The 15,506-nt window shown below is 40.0% G+C and overlaps 1 protein-coding gene across 1 annotated transcript; it reads left to right on the top strand.

Moving 5' to 3' along the window:
* The first annotated feature begins 8,790 nt into the window (after positions 1 to 8,790).
* Positions 8,791 to 15,250, top strand: cdk7 (cyclin-dependent kinase 7). The gene is made up of 12 exons (XM_069709509.1): positions 8,791 to 8,882; positions 9,095 to 9,154; positions 9,244 to 9,277; positions 9,355 to 9,422; positions 9,555 to 9,623; positions 11,506 to 11,616; positions 11,701 to 11,819; positions 12,195 to 12,294; positions 12,395 to 12,481; positions 12,568 to 12,717; positions 13,372 to 13,510; positions 14,232 to 15,250. Exons 1-12 carry the CDS (start codon positions 8,817 to 8,819, stop codon positions 14,258 to 14,260), a joined length of 1,032 nt encoding a protein of 343 aa, XP_069565610.1. The 5' UTR covers positions 8,791 to 8,816; the 3' UTR covers positions 14,261 to 15,250.
* The last annotated feature ends 256 nt before the right edge of the window (positions 15,251 to 15,506 follow it).

The following is a 15,506-nucleotide window of genomic DNA, read 5'->3' as shown; positions in this document are numbered from 1 at the left end:
GACGAGAGGAGAGGAGAGGAGACGAGAGGAGACGAGAGGAGAGGAGGAGCGACATCGCCTCCCCCTGGCAGCACACAAGCTCAGCACGTTTCCCCTTCCAACCTCCCCTTAATTCCCTCCCCTTAATTCCCAGGGCTTCCTCCTGTGGGACCGCTCATACATGCACGGTGTTATTTTAATGTATCGCAAACAAGTGGAGCAACATCTGGCAGAGGGCATATTGTGTTGACTGAGTCACTGCATGTAAAAACAAATGTTTTACACTTTCAACAGGTTGTGATACATGCCTGCATACGGAGCAGAATAGAGTCTCTGACATAATATTTTAACTTAACATGTATTGAAAAAGGATCATTTGAAAAAGGTTTACAGGTTTGGGATTTATAGCCTAATCCCAGACCCAAAATTAGCCGAAATATTTTATTGCTTTAGAAAATTAGACAACATGCTGTATGTTGAGCTTGCCCATTTAAAATATTGAACACTGGTCAGTCGGGTAGTAGAAAGTAGTAGACTCAATTTGAATACAAATTAAGAATAAATCTATTTTACTGTTTTATGTTGTCATGGCCTCACTTTAGATTTAAATAGAATTACCTCTTGTGGTTTGCCAACTAGTCAAGTTGTGATTTAAATCCATGTCTCTCCAGACTTATTTAATGTATAAAGACTTTGTTGGAATGCTTAAGCGCTCACATGTTTGGCAAATAAAACTGATTGATAGTAGACGATGCTTTAAATATGCTTAATATTTTCAGCAAAGAAGCTGAAAACTCTGAATTGTGAATACTTCACACACCTTCAACCTGACAGCACAGAAGAGCTATACAATCACCACAATTTCAAGTTGGACACCCAAGATCAGTGTCACAAATTCAGAGTCCAACCAAATCTGAAATAAGGTCACAATCTCCTCTTCTGTTCCTGAGTTATTTTGTTGCATTCACAAGAATGGGACTTTTGGGAGATCACAGTGATCTTTAACCACCACAACCTGATAGTTGATTCTTGAGTGCAAGTGAACATTTGTACCACATTTGAAGACATGCTGTACAGGTGTTCCTGAGGTATGGTATTCATTAGCATGTGACAGGCGTGAGGTCAGAGTGACAAAGCATTGCCTTTGACCTTTGACTACCAAAACTATACAGTTCATCCTCGAGTTGAAGTAAACATTTGTGCCAAATTTGAGGAAATTCCCTAAAGGTGATATTGTATTCACAGTTATGGAATAGACGGATGGGACAGATATACAGTCACAGTGACCCTAACGTTTGACCTTTGATCACCAAAATGTGATCCGCTCCTGTTTCACTTCAAGTGAATGTTTGTGCCAACTTTGGAGAAATTCCCTCAAGACGTTCTTGAGATATCATGTTCACAAGCCTGCTCAACAACCCGAAAACATAACGCCTCTGGCTGTCACTGGAATAGAGGCATACAACTTCTGTTAGAGGAGTGTCTTACCAAAGAGAGTAAGTAGCACAACATAAGTCATAAAACATGAAGTATAATTCTTACAAAGCATATAACACAGACTCGCAATTAATTAGGTCAAATGTGAAGAGAAACAGTAAAGTTCACAAAACACATAAGAGTAAACAAATGGACTAAGATAACTAAAATAACGTCATTAAATCATAGAAAAACAACATGTGAAGGAAATTTAAATTCTAAGAAATAATACAAGCTGTCCAATTCCAAATAATTCAACACATAAAAGAGTTTTGAATTAGAATTTAAGATGAAAAAAAACAAAACATCATTGTTTCCACTCTGCTCAGACAGCCATGTAAACCTCTGCTAATTCATAACTAAACCATAATTATTATCAGATGTTGTTCTAATGCTTATTCTCAGGGGCGATTTGACATGAAACATTTTGCAAACCCGTTGGCTTACCTATAAATAAAGTTTGTCACCATTGTCTTAATAGGAAATGGTTTGCACATAAACCACCACTACCAGCTGAATGACGTGCGATGATGTTATTTGACAGGCACAGTATAATTTATTCTAGTTGTGTGTTCAGTGAGACAAAAGTTGCCACATCACACTTCGCTGACACTTTTTTAAATGTAAGACAGAGTGTGTGTGTGAGTGAGGGTGAGTGGGCGAATAAAGACAGATTACAGTGAGTTTGTGTGCATGTGTGTGTGTGTGTGTCTGTGTGTGTGTGCTGGTGCTTTCCCCTTAATATGTCAGATTAAAGGAGGATGGAAAACCCACATCAACCAGGCATGAACAAACCACAGTTGTTCCATTAATTCATCTCTGTCATAAGTTAAGTTTATATCGTGTCTCCATGCAAAACTTGACCTTCCTTCAATGGAAAACATTCTTTAACATTGACAAGCAATGCAAATTATGTCTGATGACCTTTCCCTCGGTGCCCCACAGTTACTAGCTGTTACTCATCCCTGGCGTGGTGTGTGGGTATGTGTGTGTGCATGCCCATGTGTAGGGCACCTACTGGGAGGTATTTCATTAGCCAGGGCGGTGATTGTGTGCTCAGTAGCATGTAAACACTGAGCACAGTTTCAAACTTGTAGTTAGAAATCTGCAATGCCATCAGCGGTGTGGATGCTGTTGCTTTTCACTTCCCCTGCTGTGGCAGATTGACTAGTTTTTGAAAAATGTGTTATGTGTGTGTGTTCGTGCATGTGGCTGTAAATGTGTTTTCATAACAATGTCACACCAACTCTTTTTTTGCTCATTTTCTCATTTGACCATTTATGGGCCAGGGGACAGTATTGTATTACTGCATTTGTGTGTATGTGTGTGCAGTTTACTTCTATCCTAATGAGGACCAAGTGTTTAACAATAATACAAAGTTTAGAAAAATTATCTTTAAATTGACAACATTAATATTGGTCCACAGTTATGTCCAGTGTTGTAAATGTATTCAGGGTTATGCTGTGCTCTGGTATATTCATTAGAATAATGCTCAGGTTTATGAGCATGTGTTGAAGCTATTTTTAAATTTGCGTTAATTTGGAGGTTAATTCTATGGTTTTGGAAAAGAGAAACAGAATTTGATTCTAAAATAAATTTAGAATAGCAACATTTGCGTGTGTGTGAGTGCGTGTGTCTATTGATTTGGGATGTGTGCAAAAACACAAAGAGACCCCTGAGAGTGTGGGGTCAACAGCTGCTCCCCAACAACCAATCAATTGCAGTGTACCAGTAAACATTACACTCAGACACACACACACACACACACACACACACACACACACACACACACACACACACACACACACACACACACACACACACACACACACACACGCGCGCGAACGCATAAAAACGGCACTCTGTTCTCAAATCTGTTGCCATGGATACCAGATACAGGCCGCCAAGAGGGAGCAGTTTTCCAGCTTAAACTGTAAATATTGAATTATGATGGGGAGGAAAGAGACAGCAGTGCAGGGCAACGTTCCTGCCTGAATGATCTAAATATCTGGATAATACTTTCATCTCTATTCACCGCTACAGGAAATCTGGTGCATCATTTATGTTCAAAAAGATCAATCTGTTTTACCAATCCAGCCATTCCAAGTCTCTATTAGAGAGCTGCCCTCATTCCTTCATTTCTGCCTGCCTCTTTTTGTGTGGAAGATCTTCGTTCCCTCAAGTGGGACACAAAGTAAATGCTTCCCTAGGCCTGATGTGCAACTCATAAAAGTGAATTCAAACATTCATACCACTTCAGCAAATGCTAAAGCTTTTAAGTGGCAACAGTTCCTCTGTGGTTTGATCAGTGGGGAGAGAGGAGATTGAAAGACTGAGATGAAGTGTAAAAGGAGGAAAAAACAAGTTAACAATTAGTAAAAGCTTTGGCAAAATGTTTTAAGTGAGGCCACTGGAGGGAAAGAATGAGAAAGAAAGACTGACGGTAAATGTCAATAATTGGTTTGCTGTCTTTATGAATAATAAAAGCTGCGGAGTCAGCAGAGATAAAACAATAATAACTCACTGATATTCATAACAAAGCTACCTCACTTGATTATGCTGAGGAAAGAGAGTCAACCTTGAGCTGACATTGCGAGCAGGATAGACTCACATTCAATCAATGAAGGGCTTTTCTCCGGGAGTCCACTAATCTCACAGGGCAGCAGAGGGTCCATCAGAGCTGAAAGACCCCTGGGACTGACTGAGGTAATGGGGTTAGCCGAGAGAGAGCGAGAGTGTGTATGTACGTGTGCAGGAGTGGAGGTCTTCTGTAAGCAAGACAGTGAATACACACAACTGTGGTTGTTACTGTAACATTTTATGCTGCAGATACAAATGTGTGTTACAAAAGTGCATCTGTGTACGTGTGTGTGTGTGTGTGTGTGTGTGTGTGTGTGTGTGTGTGTGTGTGTGTGTGTGTGTGTGTGTGTGTGTGTGTGTGTGTGTGTGTGTGTGTGTGTTTCAGAAGGTGCAGGGCCATGCTGATAGAATGAGAAGTTAATGGGACGTGTGACAAGGTTGATTACTGAGGCCTCAGTGATCTGACTGGGTTAATGAAGTAAATGACTTCTTGGATAAAACACCCATGGGGCCATCTCCACCTCCTGATACATACAGACAATCAAAACAGCCTTTTCTTCTCCCTCATTTACCTTCCCAAGATGACTGGCTTGAACACTGTGCAGCCCTTACTTGCTTAAGACATACACTGGTTTTTTTAATCAGTCCTGGGGCCATTTTCGCTCATCCTCTTCTTCAAATCTATAAATGCATCCCGCCTGCTGTAGAATTTAAAACAAATATGTACGACATAAGGCAAACAATGGAGTAAAGTATAAGGGCTGCATATAGCAATTCATAAAAACAGAGCAGCTCGGCACACAGTGTTCAGGCGCTCTGAAGGACGAGAGTGTCCACATGTAGTTTGCACATGCAGTCAAACTTGGTAGATGCAGACACAAACAAAGGGAGAGAAAGATATATATTGCAAGACTCTGTTCTCCATTTGGGGCTGAGATAGAGATTCTTCTAATGAGAGAGATAACGATGTCTGAGAGGAGATGCAGGCCGGAAAAAAAACAACAACGCAGATGGGAGCTAAGACAACAACAAAGATGCCCTAAATGCATTTGACTGTGGACTCCCTGCTGGCTCTGTCTATGTGAAGAGATGACACTGCGCCCATCCCCCTGCTACTTATAAGGACATTATCATAATGTTGGCTGTGTATGAGCCGAGCTATCAAGTGGTCTCATCTTGAAGTCCTCCATGAGCCCTGGTGCACGCTGATGCTTCAGATGCTGGAGGAAGACAGTGGTGAACAACAACAACAAAATGTTGCCCTAATATTTATTCAAACTGACAGTTCTGGCATCTAACAATGCAACCCGGGACTGACAGCAGCAATTTGACGAATCTCTGCGTTGGTTGTAAACACACTGCAGCAAGGAAGATAATGACTGTCCTTCTGTTTGTCCTTCTGCTTTCTTATTGTCTTGTCACTACAGACATTTGCAAAAAATAAAATGGGCAAAGTAAATCATGCTGTGGGCTGTGTGTTGATGTCTTGCAATAAGTCAGTGGTTTCATAAATTTGGGTTGAAATCCTGGCTTACGTGCCATACAACATATAAAGATTGTCAACCTCTATTAAACGCATGGATGACAAATAATTAGTTCTCAGAAACAGATATTGTTTGTCAGGGCTTGTGTGAACCTTCACACCTCAAAAATCCACCCTACAACATCCTGTTGTGTTATAACTGTGCATGTGGTCAGATACAGCTGCATATGTGTGTGTATATGTGTGTGTGTGTGTGTGTGTGTGTGTGTGTGTGTGTGTGTGTGTGTGTGTGTGTGTGTGTGTGTGTGTGTGTGTGTGTGTGTGTGTGTGTGTGTGTGTGTGTGTGTGTGTGTGTGTGTGTGTGTGTGTGTGTGTGTGTGTGTGTGTGTGTGTGTGTGTGTGAGAGTAGGCCTATGTGAGAGTCAGACACAGAAACAAAGAGGAAAACTCCCTATGACAGAACACTGCTACTTCCCCTGAGACTCAGTGAGTAAAATGAAGACAGAAACGTACAGCAGGTGTATAATACACCACCGAGAGTGATTATGCTGAATCATTCATTGCTTACACATTCAGCGACAGCATTTAAGTTCCTTTTAAGCCTTAAATTTCCAGTGTATTGACCTACAGAGTGCATATAAATCACTTAACATGAATGATGACTGACTAAAACAGAAAGAGAAGGTCTTAAGTACAAGAACCAAACAAAGGCAAACATTAGCTTTTGTCAGTGTTGTTTTTCTCTGAAAAATTGCCTTTCAGTTTAAGATTTCACACTTTCATTCGGTTTTTAGAGCTTGTATTCTGCATTTTTATTTATTTATTATTTTTTTTTATTTCACTTTAGTAATCCCTGAGGGGAAATTTCTTCACTACAGCGGGGGGGCTCTCAGGGGGGAGCTGCTGCAACAGGCTGCCACTAGCACTGCGCCAGGTAACCTGACCTGAGGTGCATGTTTTGGGGTCTTTAAGTGATATGCATGGTTTGTGGGTAATGGTGGCATTTATGAGTGTGTAACAGCGTGTGTATTTGGCAGGGAGATGCAAAGAGGAGCTTTTTAGGAAATAAAAGGGGAGTGTAAAACAAAATAATAAAACACTGTGGGGGTCATCTAAATGGCCTCTTCCTCACTCTTTTAAAGACAAATTGCCAGATTGTCATAGCTTTGCAATCAGACTACAGTGTTTCTGAGGACGACTGAAGCAGCCTCATAGTACACACAAAAAACACACCCGGCCTGCAATTGCTGTTTACTGTACATTGTGTGAACACTGTCCCATCTGAAGCTGCTCTTCCAGCAGCAGGATGTGGTCGTGCGGCACGTCCTCGCTCAACAACACCCACATCCTATGAGTTTGATAAACAGCTTCGTGGTTTCACTCTCCTCCTGCCCATCAAACAGAGGTACACACACACCCTCACACACACACACCGGCTCAACAGCATCCCCATCTGCTAATGTGACATATAACCAAAGTGAGTTATTGTGCATAATGTTACCCATGGTATCACAAGATTTACTGTGACAAACTGTATAAATACTCCCAGAATAAGTTATGCCTCTCCTCATCCGCAGCCTTGCCAAGAGACTGGAGGGGAATGAGCTCAAGAATACCCTCAAATCATCTCAGAATTAGAAGAGGACATCAATGTGTCACATTTGTTTTAGAGCGATTGATGTAAGTGGGTCTGAGTTATGTCTGCCATTGGACAGTAATGTTTCACATTAAAGCACGCCTGTGTGTCCCTAAAGGTTGATTTCATGATGCCAGTAAAGACGGGAGTACTTCACTTCTCTTTTCTTCACTTCTCTTCTCTTCACTTCTCTTCTCTTCTCTGCATGGTTGCATGGGCACATACGGTCCTGTCAGTCACATCTGTGAGCCTGTCAGACTATAAATGTGCATACATCTGAGGGGAGAATGAGGGGTGTATTAGGCCTGCTGATCCTTCACACTTCTCTTGTCAAACTTAACATGAAAATGAAAGTCTGTGTGTGTGTGTGTGTGTGTGTGTGTGTGTGTGTGTGTGTGTGTGGAGACAAGGAGGGTCAAAGGAGAAGAGCCATGCCTAATCCTGTGGGATGTGAGGGTATCTTACTGCGTATGGAGATGCGATGTAGAGATGTGCTCAGTGGTGCATGGATCACAAAACCTTCCTAACTGACAGAGGAGACTCCCGGGAGACCAGTGTCAAACTGCTAAATGGTGAAAGAAAGAAAAAAAGAAAGAAAGAAAGAAAGAAAAACAACTGTGAGGAACATAACAATACTGCATATTGCATCATAACTGCAAAATGTTAGATAAGTCCGAGCCAGATAGGATTTGAACTGACATTTGTTTTTCTTTAATTGAACAAGACATCTTGAATTATTAGATATTGTTAAATTATGATTATGATGATGATGATAATATTATTGTTCAACATCATCATGCATTATTTGTTTATATGAACCACCATGTCTTACTGTATTAACTGATTATGCTATGATCATCTAATGATCATTATCATCATCATTATTGCTGTTTCACACAGCATCGTGCTAGTAGTATGGATGATAGCCAAGCTTTCATCCATCTTGAAAAACACCTCTCATACTGCACGGGACTTTGTGGGCTTTACAGTAAGCTGCTAAACCGTAAACAATTTTAGTTAGACACAATTTGCAAATCTCATTGATTCTTTTCACAAAACTGTAAACACATTCTCACACACTAAAACACATTTCCCACTGTCATGCACTTGTGTTGCATAATGGTAACCACAGGTAACAAAAGTTGAACACAATTCAAACACAGGTGTCGTAGCTTAAACACAACAATTCAAAACTGAGTTGTTGGAACTCAACTAAAAATTGGTTGCAAATAATGTGATGAAACTCATAGAAGCCAGTTCACAGGTTGTTTATATCAACAATGGACAGAAACTAAGAGAGGGGTGTAAGAGGTCTCCAGAGAGCAAGAATCCCCTCACGAATCCCCGTCGTTGATGACAAAACGACACTATTGGACTGCTTGAAATTCAGCAGTGAGTGATTGAAAATTTTGACAAACATTTTTTATAAAAACTATAAACAGAAGCAACCAAAAAGTAAATAAAAAAATAAGTCATATTATGGTTTATTTGAGCTAACCTGCTTTAGACTTTGGTCCATTTGCTGTGTCGTCGGTGTTGGAGTAATCAAATCGACAGGTGGCGCTGTTGGTCAGTTTAAAGCCTCCTTTAACCCGGAAATAATATCCGCGGACCTTTAACAAAGCAGGAAGTCTCCCTTAATGAAACTGACAGTTAGCTGTCATGGCGCTCGACGTGAAAGCCAGAGCCAAAAGATACGAGAAACTGGATTTCCTCGGAGAGGGTCAGGTAGGCAGAAAGATATCTCAGTGATTTGTATCTCTCCGCCTCTGTTCGCTCGTCTTTGGTTTGTTTTGAGCAGTTTTGTGCTGAAAGCGTGACGGCAAGCTAGCAAGCGTTAGCCGGTTGCTAATGTCAACAAAGCCGCTCTGCTTCGAGCAGCTGGAGGCGTTCAAGGGCTGTTTTCTGTGCTCACTTCTCTCTCCGTCTGTGCTCTTCAGTTTGCCACCGTGTACAAAGCCAGGGACAAAGTGACAGACACCATAGTTGCCATTAAAAAGGTACGAAGCAATATCTTTGGACTTTAACTCGCGTCTGAATGTTTTTGTTGATGTTTAACAATAAACTCTCGTTGTGTTATTTCTGTCAGATTAAAGTTGGCCACAGGACTGAGGCTAAAGATGGTGAGTGCTGACTGCCTGGTTTGCACACACACGTCACTCATATTTTCACACTTTTAACAACAATATTTCATACACAGGTATTAATCGGACTGCTCTTCGAGAGATCAAACTGCTGCAGGAGCTGCATCATCCAAACATCATCGGGGTAGCTAAACGTCCATTATATATTTACACGTGTTACTGGTATTTCTTATGACTAGTAAATCATTAGTTTTCTATGCTGTGATGTTTATCTTATTATGAACTAAACATTAGTATTTGATTTGATCTGTTTCAGTTGTTGGACGCCTTTGGACATAAATCAAATATCAGCCTGGTGTTTGATTTTATGGAAACAGACCTGGAGGTGAGACATATCTCATTCTGACTACCTTTTTTTTTTTTTTTTTTGTCTCTGGGCATAATAACACAAAATACCCATACAGTAAAGGAGCAGCATATAGGATTGAGGAGGATCTATTGTCAGAAACGAAATGTCATTTTCATAATGATACCCTCATTAGTGTATAATCACCTGAAACTAAGACTTGTTGTGTTGACAGTAGTCCAGAAGGGACAAACCAAACAGAGAGGGCCTTTTGCGAGTTTCAAGGCGACTGTAGATTTCTCCTACATGCTTAGAAGGAGAGGGTGAGATGAGGGGCGCAATGAGCAAGCTCACCACTAGATGCCACTAAGTCTGTCAAACTGCTCCTTTTAAATGCTCCATGCTGTCTGGTGAGACATTAACATATCGGTAAAAAAGAAAAAGCGATTCAGAAATGGGATATTCTTTTTTATTTAATCATCCATTATCTATCCATCCCTTTATGATTGATTCATGATTTAATTATAACATAAGTTTGTTTTTTTATAATATAAGTTTTTTATAAATATATATATTTCCTGTAATTTTAAATATCTTGAGCCTCAATAATACTAATATCTGAACTTTCTGATATAACTGACTTTTTCCTGAAAAATAGCCGCGCATAATAGACTTTACAAATTTCAGCTTTACTGGTTTGCCTGTGATTTTATTTTTAGCAACATGGTGAAATATAAATCTGTACAGTGGACCAGGTTCATGTAATTTAGTAACAAAAACTGTAGTTTCAAATTTAGATAAAAATCATCAATACCACTTGATCACATAATGTTGATACAGCTGTTTTTAAGATTCATCTCCATAGAGAAACATCATTAATGTCATTCATGATGATTAAAGACATTGTAAAAAAAAAAGAAAAAAAAAAAAAAAAAAGTATTATGTTTCTTTTTACTTCTGGGCCTTTAGATGAATATTTTACCTTTTCAATACTTCCTCCTCGTTCGAGTGCATTTAAAAGTCTTATTGTAGATAAAAAAAAAAAATTGTTTTCTAACAAATCTATGGACTTGAGGTGTGTTTATTTGTGTGCGCCCGTGTGTGTGCTTATGTGTGCTGCTCATGCTTATGTGTGTGTGTGTGTGTGTCAACTTTGATATGAAATTATTTTCTGCCATGTTATGTTGCTAATTCTATGAATTTCAGAGCTGACCATTTACAGAATCAACAAAACATAGAAAAATAACTATGATTGTGAGGTATAGCGCCAGAACAAAGCAGACAAACAAAATTAAAATGGCAGTGAGTGCTCTTATCCACCCTTGTGTCTACAAGATCGCTAATTTTTATAGTTTAAGTTTTTCCTCTTCCTCTGTTTTTTTTTGTTTTTTTTTTGTTTTTTTTGCTTACAAGGCTCCAGATGGGTGCCCACCACTAATACATCAGACTCTAATAGAACGATGCAAAACAAGATAAATGCGCTTTAAAATAATCAATATCACTCGGTTCTTCGCTATCACGATGACTTGATGCCATTAGCAGCTCCCAGGCAGCAGACAGACATGAGGATGAAATGTGAAGCTCACTCTATTACCGGTGCTGAAAGCCTATCTTTAGGCCACGTGTATGAACATTAGCTACAGATGCTTTTATTGCCCTGTAACATTACATAGCAGGATGCTGTAACCAGCGTTTTCAGAACTGGGTGAGAGGTTGAATCTGTCTGTCTTGAATCCGCCTGCATCCACTTCGTCAGAGATGCATTCCAGTTGTTCTTTTTTTCTAATTCTATTATCTGCTCAGATACATGTAATTACATTTTGAATTTATGGCCTGCAGCTGTGTAAAAACATGATGTGAAGGATGAAGATTATTAGTTATCAGATATCCATCTTAACTTAATCTTGTCTGTTGTTTTAAGGTGATCATCAAAGACACTAGCCTCGTCTTGACTCCAGCCAACATCAAAGCCTACATCCTCATGACTCTACAGGGATTAGAGTATATGCACCAACACTGGGTCCTTCACAGGGTAAGATTACTTTGACACCACACATGCATACATATGCACACAGTTCGTAATTTACATATTTTGTTCCTTTTTTTTTTTGTCCAGGATCTGAAGCCAAATAATCTGTTGTTAGACGGCAACGGAGTGTTGAAGTTGGCTGATTTTGGTTTGGCCAAAGCTTTTGGCAGCCCCAACAGAGTCTACACACATCAAGTTGTTACCAGGTCTGTGTTGTGTCCCTCGGACTGTCCTAAAAATACAGAACTCAGACTTTCCTGTACGATCTTCTGTGTTACTCACTAGAAATCTGTTAGAAAAGCTTTTCTATATCCATTTAGGTAAATATATCATCAGGTTGTTTATTACATTGTGTTTAATTTATCTCATTTGGGATTGGTAAACAGGTGACATTATGCATTATAAAAAATTGATTTGACCACTGGAGATCAGCAAATCAGAAAATGTTGTTGATGGAGGCTTTAATCCTTACTCTTCTTAATAGCACAGGGTCCAGTTTGTGTTTTACAACTCCTAAAGTGGCTGTTAGTGAGTTGTAACATTGAACTCTCTCGCTTGTTGTTTATTGATTTCTTTCCCAGGTGGTACCGCTCGCCTGAGCTCCTGTTTGGTGCCAGGATGTACGGTGTGGGTGTTGACATGTGGGCAGTGGGATGCATCTTGGCAGAGTTATTGCTTCGGGTATATAAACCTCACCTCAAAAAGAAATTGACACAGTAGCAGAAGACGCTGTTATTTTCATCTCCATACTAATGTCCCTATATGCTCTCCTTTGCTGTAGATACCATTCCTCGCTGGAGATTCAGATCTTGACCAACTGACTAAAATCTTTGAAGCTCTCGGGACACCCACTGAAGAGACATGGCCTGTTGGTATCTGTTTGTGCCTGCTTTTCTCTATTTTGATGAGATGTGGGGATTCTTGTATACATTTATTTGTCAAATGTCTCTGCAGGGAGTAAGTAGTCTACCAGACTATGTGTCCTTCAAAATATTTCCTGGAACACCTCTGGAACACATATTTAGTGCAGCTGGAGATGATTTGCTTGAGCTACTACAGGACCTCTTTACCTTTAACCCATCGACGAGGACCACAGCCACACAGGTAATAAGCACAATAAAGCCCTAATAATTCTATGAAAAGCTTTTAGAGCTTAAACAACAGCAAAGACTTTTTTTTTTTTTTTTTTTTTAAGTATGTCTGAGTGTAGTGGTCATATCTATTAGTGATTTTAAATATTTGTAAAAGTTAGAATTAAATGTATATTTTGGTTTTAAATGTGTTTTTGGACAAATACAGTTAGAATTTTCTCTTACATTTTTACAGCCTCACAGTAAAAATATCACAAGAAAATTATGCAGCTTGTGGTCATGAGTTGAAAGACAAAAAAAAAAACATGGACCATGTAGGGAATTTTATTGCCATGATGTTTCAGGAACAGTCCCAAACATCTTTAGATGATTTACCAGCATAACCTTATATTATTACAGCAGTTTGTGAGCAAATACTTTACATATAACATGTAAGTTCTGCTACTTTTCAGTTTACCACAGCTTTTCACACGTTTGAAAACATCAGACTTGATTCATAGCCGTAGGTGACATACACAAGATGTTACTCCATTTGCAAAGCTGCACTCCTAAGAGTGGAGATTGCTATCCAAATCAGTGTGTAAAGGGAGGCATATGGGGAGCGGCACATTAGCGGGGCAGTGCTAACGAGGTGCTGTGTTTATAGTGTTATCCTTTTGTTCCGCAGGCTCTAAAGATGAGGTACTTCAGTAATCGGCCGGGTCCCACTCCTGGTCCCCAACTCCCCCGACCAAACTGTTCAGCTGAGGCCTTGAGGGAGAGGGACATAGCTGGGCACAAGAGAAAAATAGAAGGCCTGGAGACAAGTAATGAACACGCGTTAGCTCATATTCGCATTAAACTGTATGCGCATAATCCACCAAGTATATTCATAAATCGCAAAAGACCAACCTGACTCTGATTTGCTGATTTGCCATTAGTCAAATATAGCTGCTTGGTGAAACTGTTTATATTGTGGTACAGTATGTGGCGCAAAAATGGGAGGTGTCTTCAACACATGTTTGAGGCGGGTTTGAAAGGAGCTGGAGATTTTAGGACATCCCACTCACACCCAAATTTCACACAGTATGTTGGGACATTTTTGCCCTCTAAATTATTCCTGTGCTCATATGGTTGTGCACACTAAATTCATGAATCAAGTATAGCTCTAGATTGAACCTAGCAATTCAGTGGGTGTTGGCTACACTTTAAAGCTGCAGTTAGAGATTCAGAATAAAGTGTAGTAGAACACGCTCGTACAGCTCGGTGGATTGTGGGAGGGTATGTTTTACTGAAGTAGAGCCTTAGTATAACTGGGAGGTTCAAAGCTTTTCCAGCTCCTTCTGTGGTTTGGAAAATATCTGGGTTTGACTATATGCTGTGCTGTATTACAGGGAGAATTCCAACACTTACAGTAGTCTGATGGTTTGCAGATTTCTCATTATAGGCTTGTTTTGTACATACAGTGTAGACTCAACAGGAGAACAAAATAACCTTTTAAGTCTTTTTCTTTAATGTTTGTAACAAAACTCTTTCTATTCATTTCAGCTGTAATGAAGAAGAAGCTCATTTTCTGACCAGAGGGGACCCATTAAACCACCTCTGCATGGCTCAGCTCCCTGCACTGCTCAGGATTGTCCACTGGAATAAAAGAGAGTCCAACACCAGCAGAGGCTGGTTCAGATGTGCTTGACTTCAGGACACTTTAGATGTTGTAGTCATCACATGCCTAAGGTTAGCTCTAAATATCCAAGGTGCTGCTGTGTGCAGCAGAGACTGTCTGTGGTCAGTCGTGTTGGCTCTGGTCTGCCTTCATTAATGCCTAAACTCTGGGAGCCTGTGGGAATAAGTCCAATTATGTGACTGAAAAAAAAAAAAAAAAAAAAAAAAAAAAACTAGAAAGTGTGATTCTCATGTAAATGTTTTTTTTTGTTTTTTTTTTATTATTATTATTATTATTTTTTGTATGTAAGACCAATAAATGGTGCAAATGCATATATGAAGTAAACCTGTTGTGGTGGAGACAAAATGTGACACTTAAAGCAACGTTACCAACTTACTTTGAAACTATGTTATGTTGTAGGGGGTAATATGATATATTTAGTTATTCTCAGTGGTATTCACAGTTTAATTTTTCACTTGTTGTGTGGACAGAAATCAAATTTAGTTTTTTGTACTCGGCATGTAAGTGAGAGGGTGGCTCTGTGTATGAGACAAAAGCCCTGTCTTTAGGGCAGACAGGTTGACACACGGCTTGACAGTGTCATGCAACAATGTGTCACTAGCTGTATTTTCTCCCTGTCTGTTCTCTTTGACATTGATCCAATACAGCGTGATATGTCGGAGGTCTGATGTTCTGCCAGGCGTTGTGCTGCCCTTTTGGTTTCCTGTCAAAAAGGATCAGATTAGAGAAGAAGATGGAGGGGCAGAGATAAGAGTATGTCAGTCTTATGAAAGTCACTCCTCATATTTAATAAAATCCAGCCACATTTTCATTTTCTGTGTAAGGCTAAATGCCATCTGCTTCAATGTTCACAATGAGATCATGCATAAATCCCAAACTTCTGTTTTGCTGTCTGCTTGTGATTTGAGATCATGTTCCCTAAGGCTGAGGCTGCCCTGGGTGATGCATGCCTGTTTATTAAATGGCCACAAAAAAGTATTGAGAAGGGACACAATGGATGGCGGCGGTGGCTGACTAAAGGGTGCGTGTTGGGTGGCTGGGTCAGATGACAGCCTTGGCAAACAGCTGCGCAGTCACAGAGGGCTACAGTAGCAGCCTTATCATCTCAGGCCTTATCAAGGCCATTTCACTGGCCAACA

This window comes from Brachyistius frenatus, unplaced genomic scaffold (assembly GCF_029030835.1).
Source record: "Brachyistius frenatus isolate BFR_SWC_R1_liver_20210118 unplaced genomic scaffold, ASM2903083v1 Contig_83, whole genome shotgun sequence".
Lineage (NCBI taxonomy): Eukaryota > Metazoa > Chordata > Actinopteri > Embiotocidae > Brachyistius > Brachyistius frenatus.
This window is presented reverse-complemented; position numbering and strand designations above follow the sequence as displayed.

What these genes read in the sequence shown, in the direction of transcription:
- cdk7 (XM_069709509.1), top strand. Translation starts at nt 8,817, where the DNA reads ATGGCGCTCGACGTGAAAGCCAGAGCCAAAAGATACGAGAAACTGGAT. An exon ending in CAGGACTGAGGCTAAAGATG is followed by an intron (nt 9,278 to 9,354) that starts GTGAGTGCTGAC and finishes TTTCATACACAG; the next exon opens with GTATTAATCGGACTGCTCTT. An exon ending in AATAGAAGGCCTGGAGACAA is followed by an intron (nt 13,511 to 14,231) that starts GTAATGAACACG and finishes TATTCATTTCAG; the next exon opens with CTGTAATGAAGAAGAAGCTC.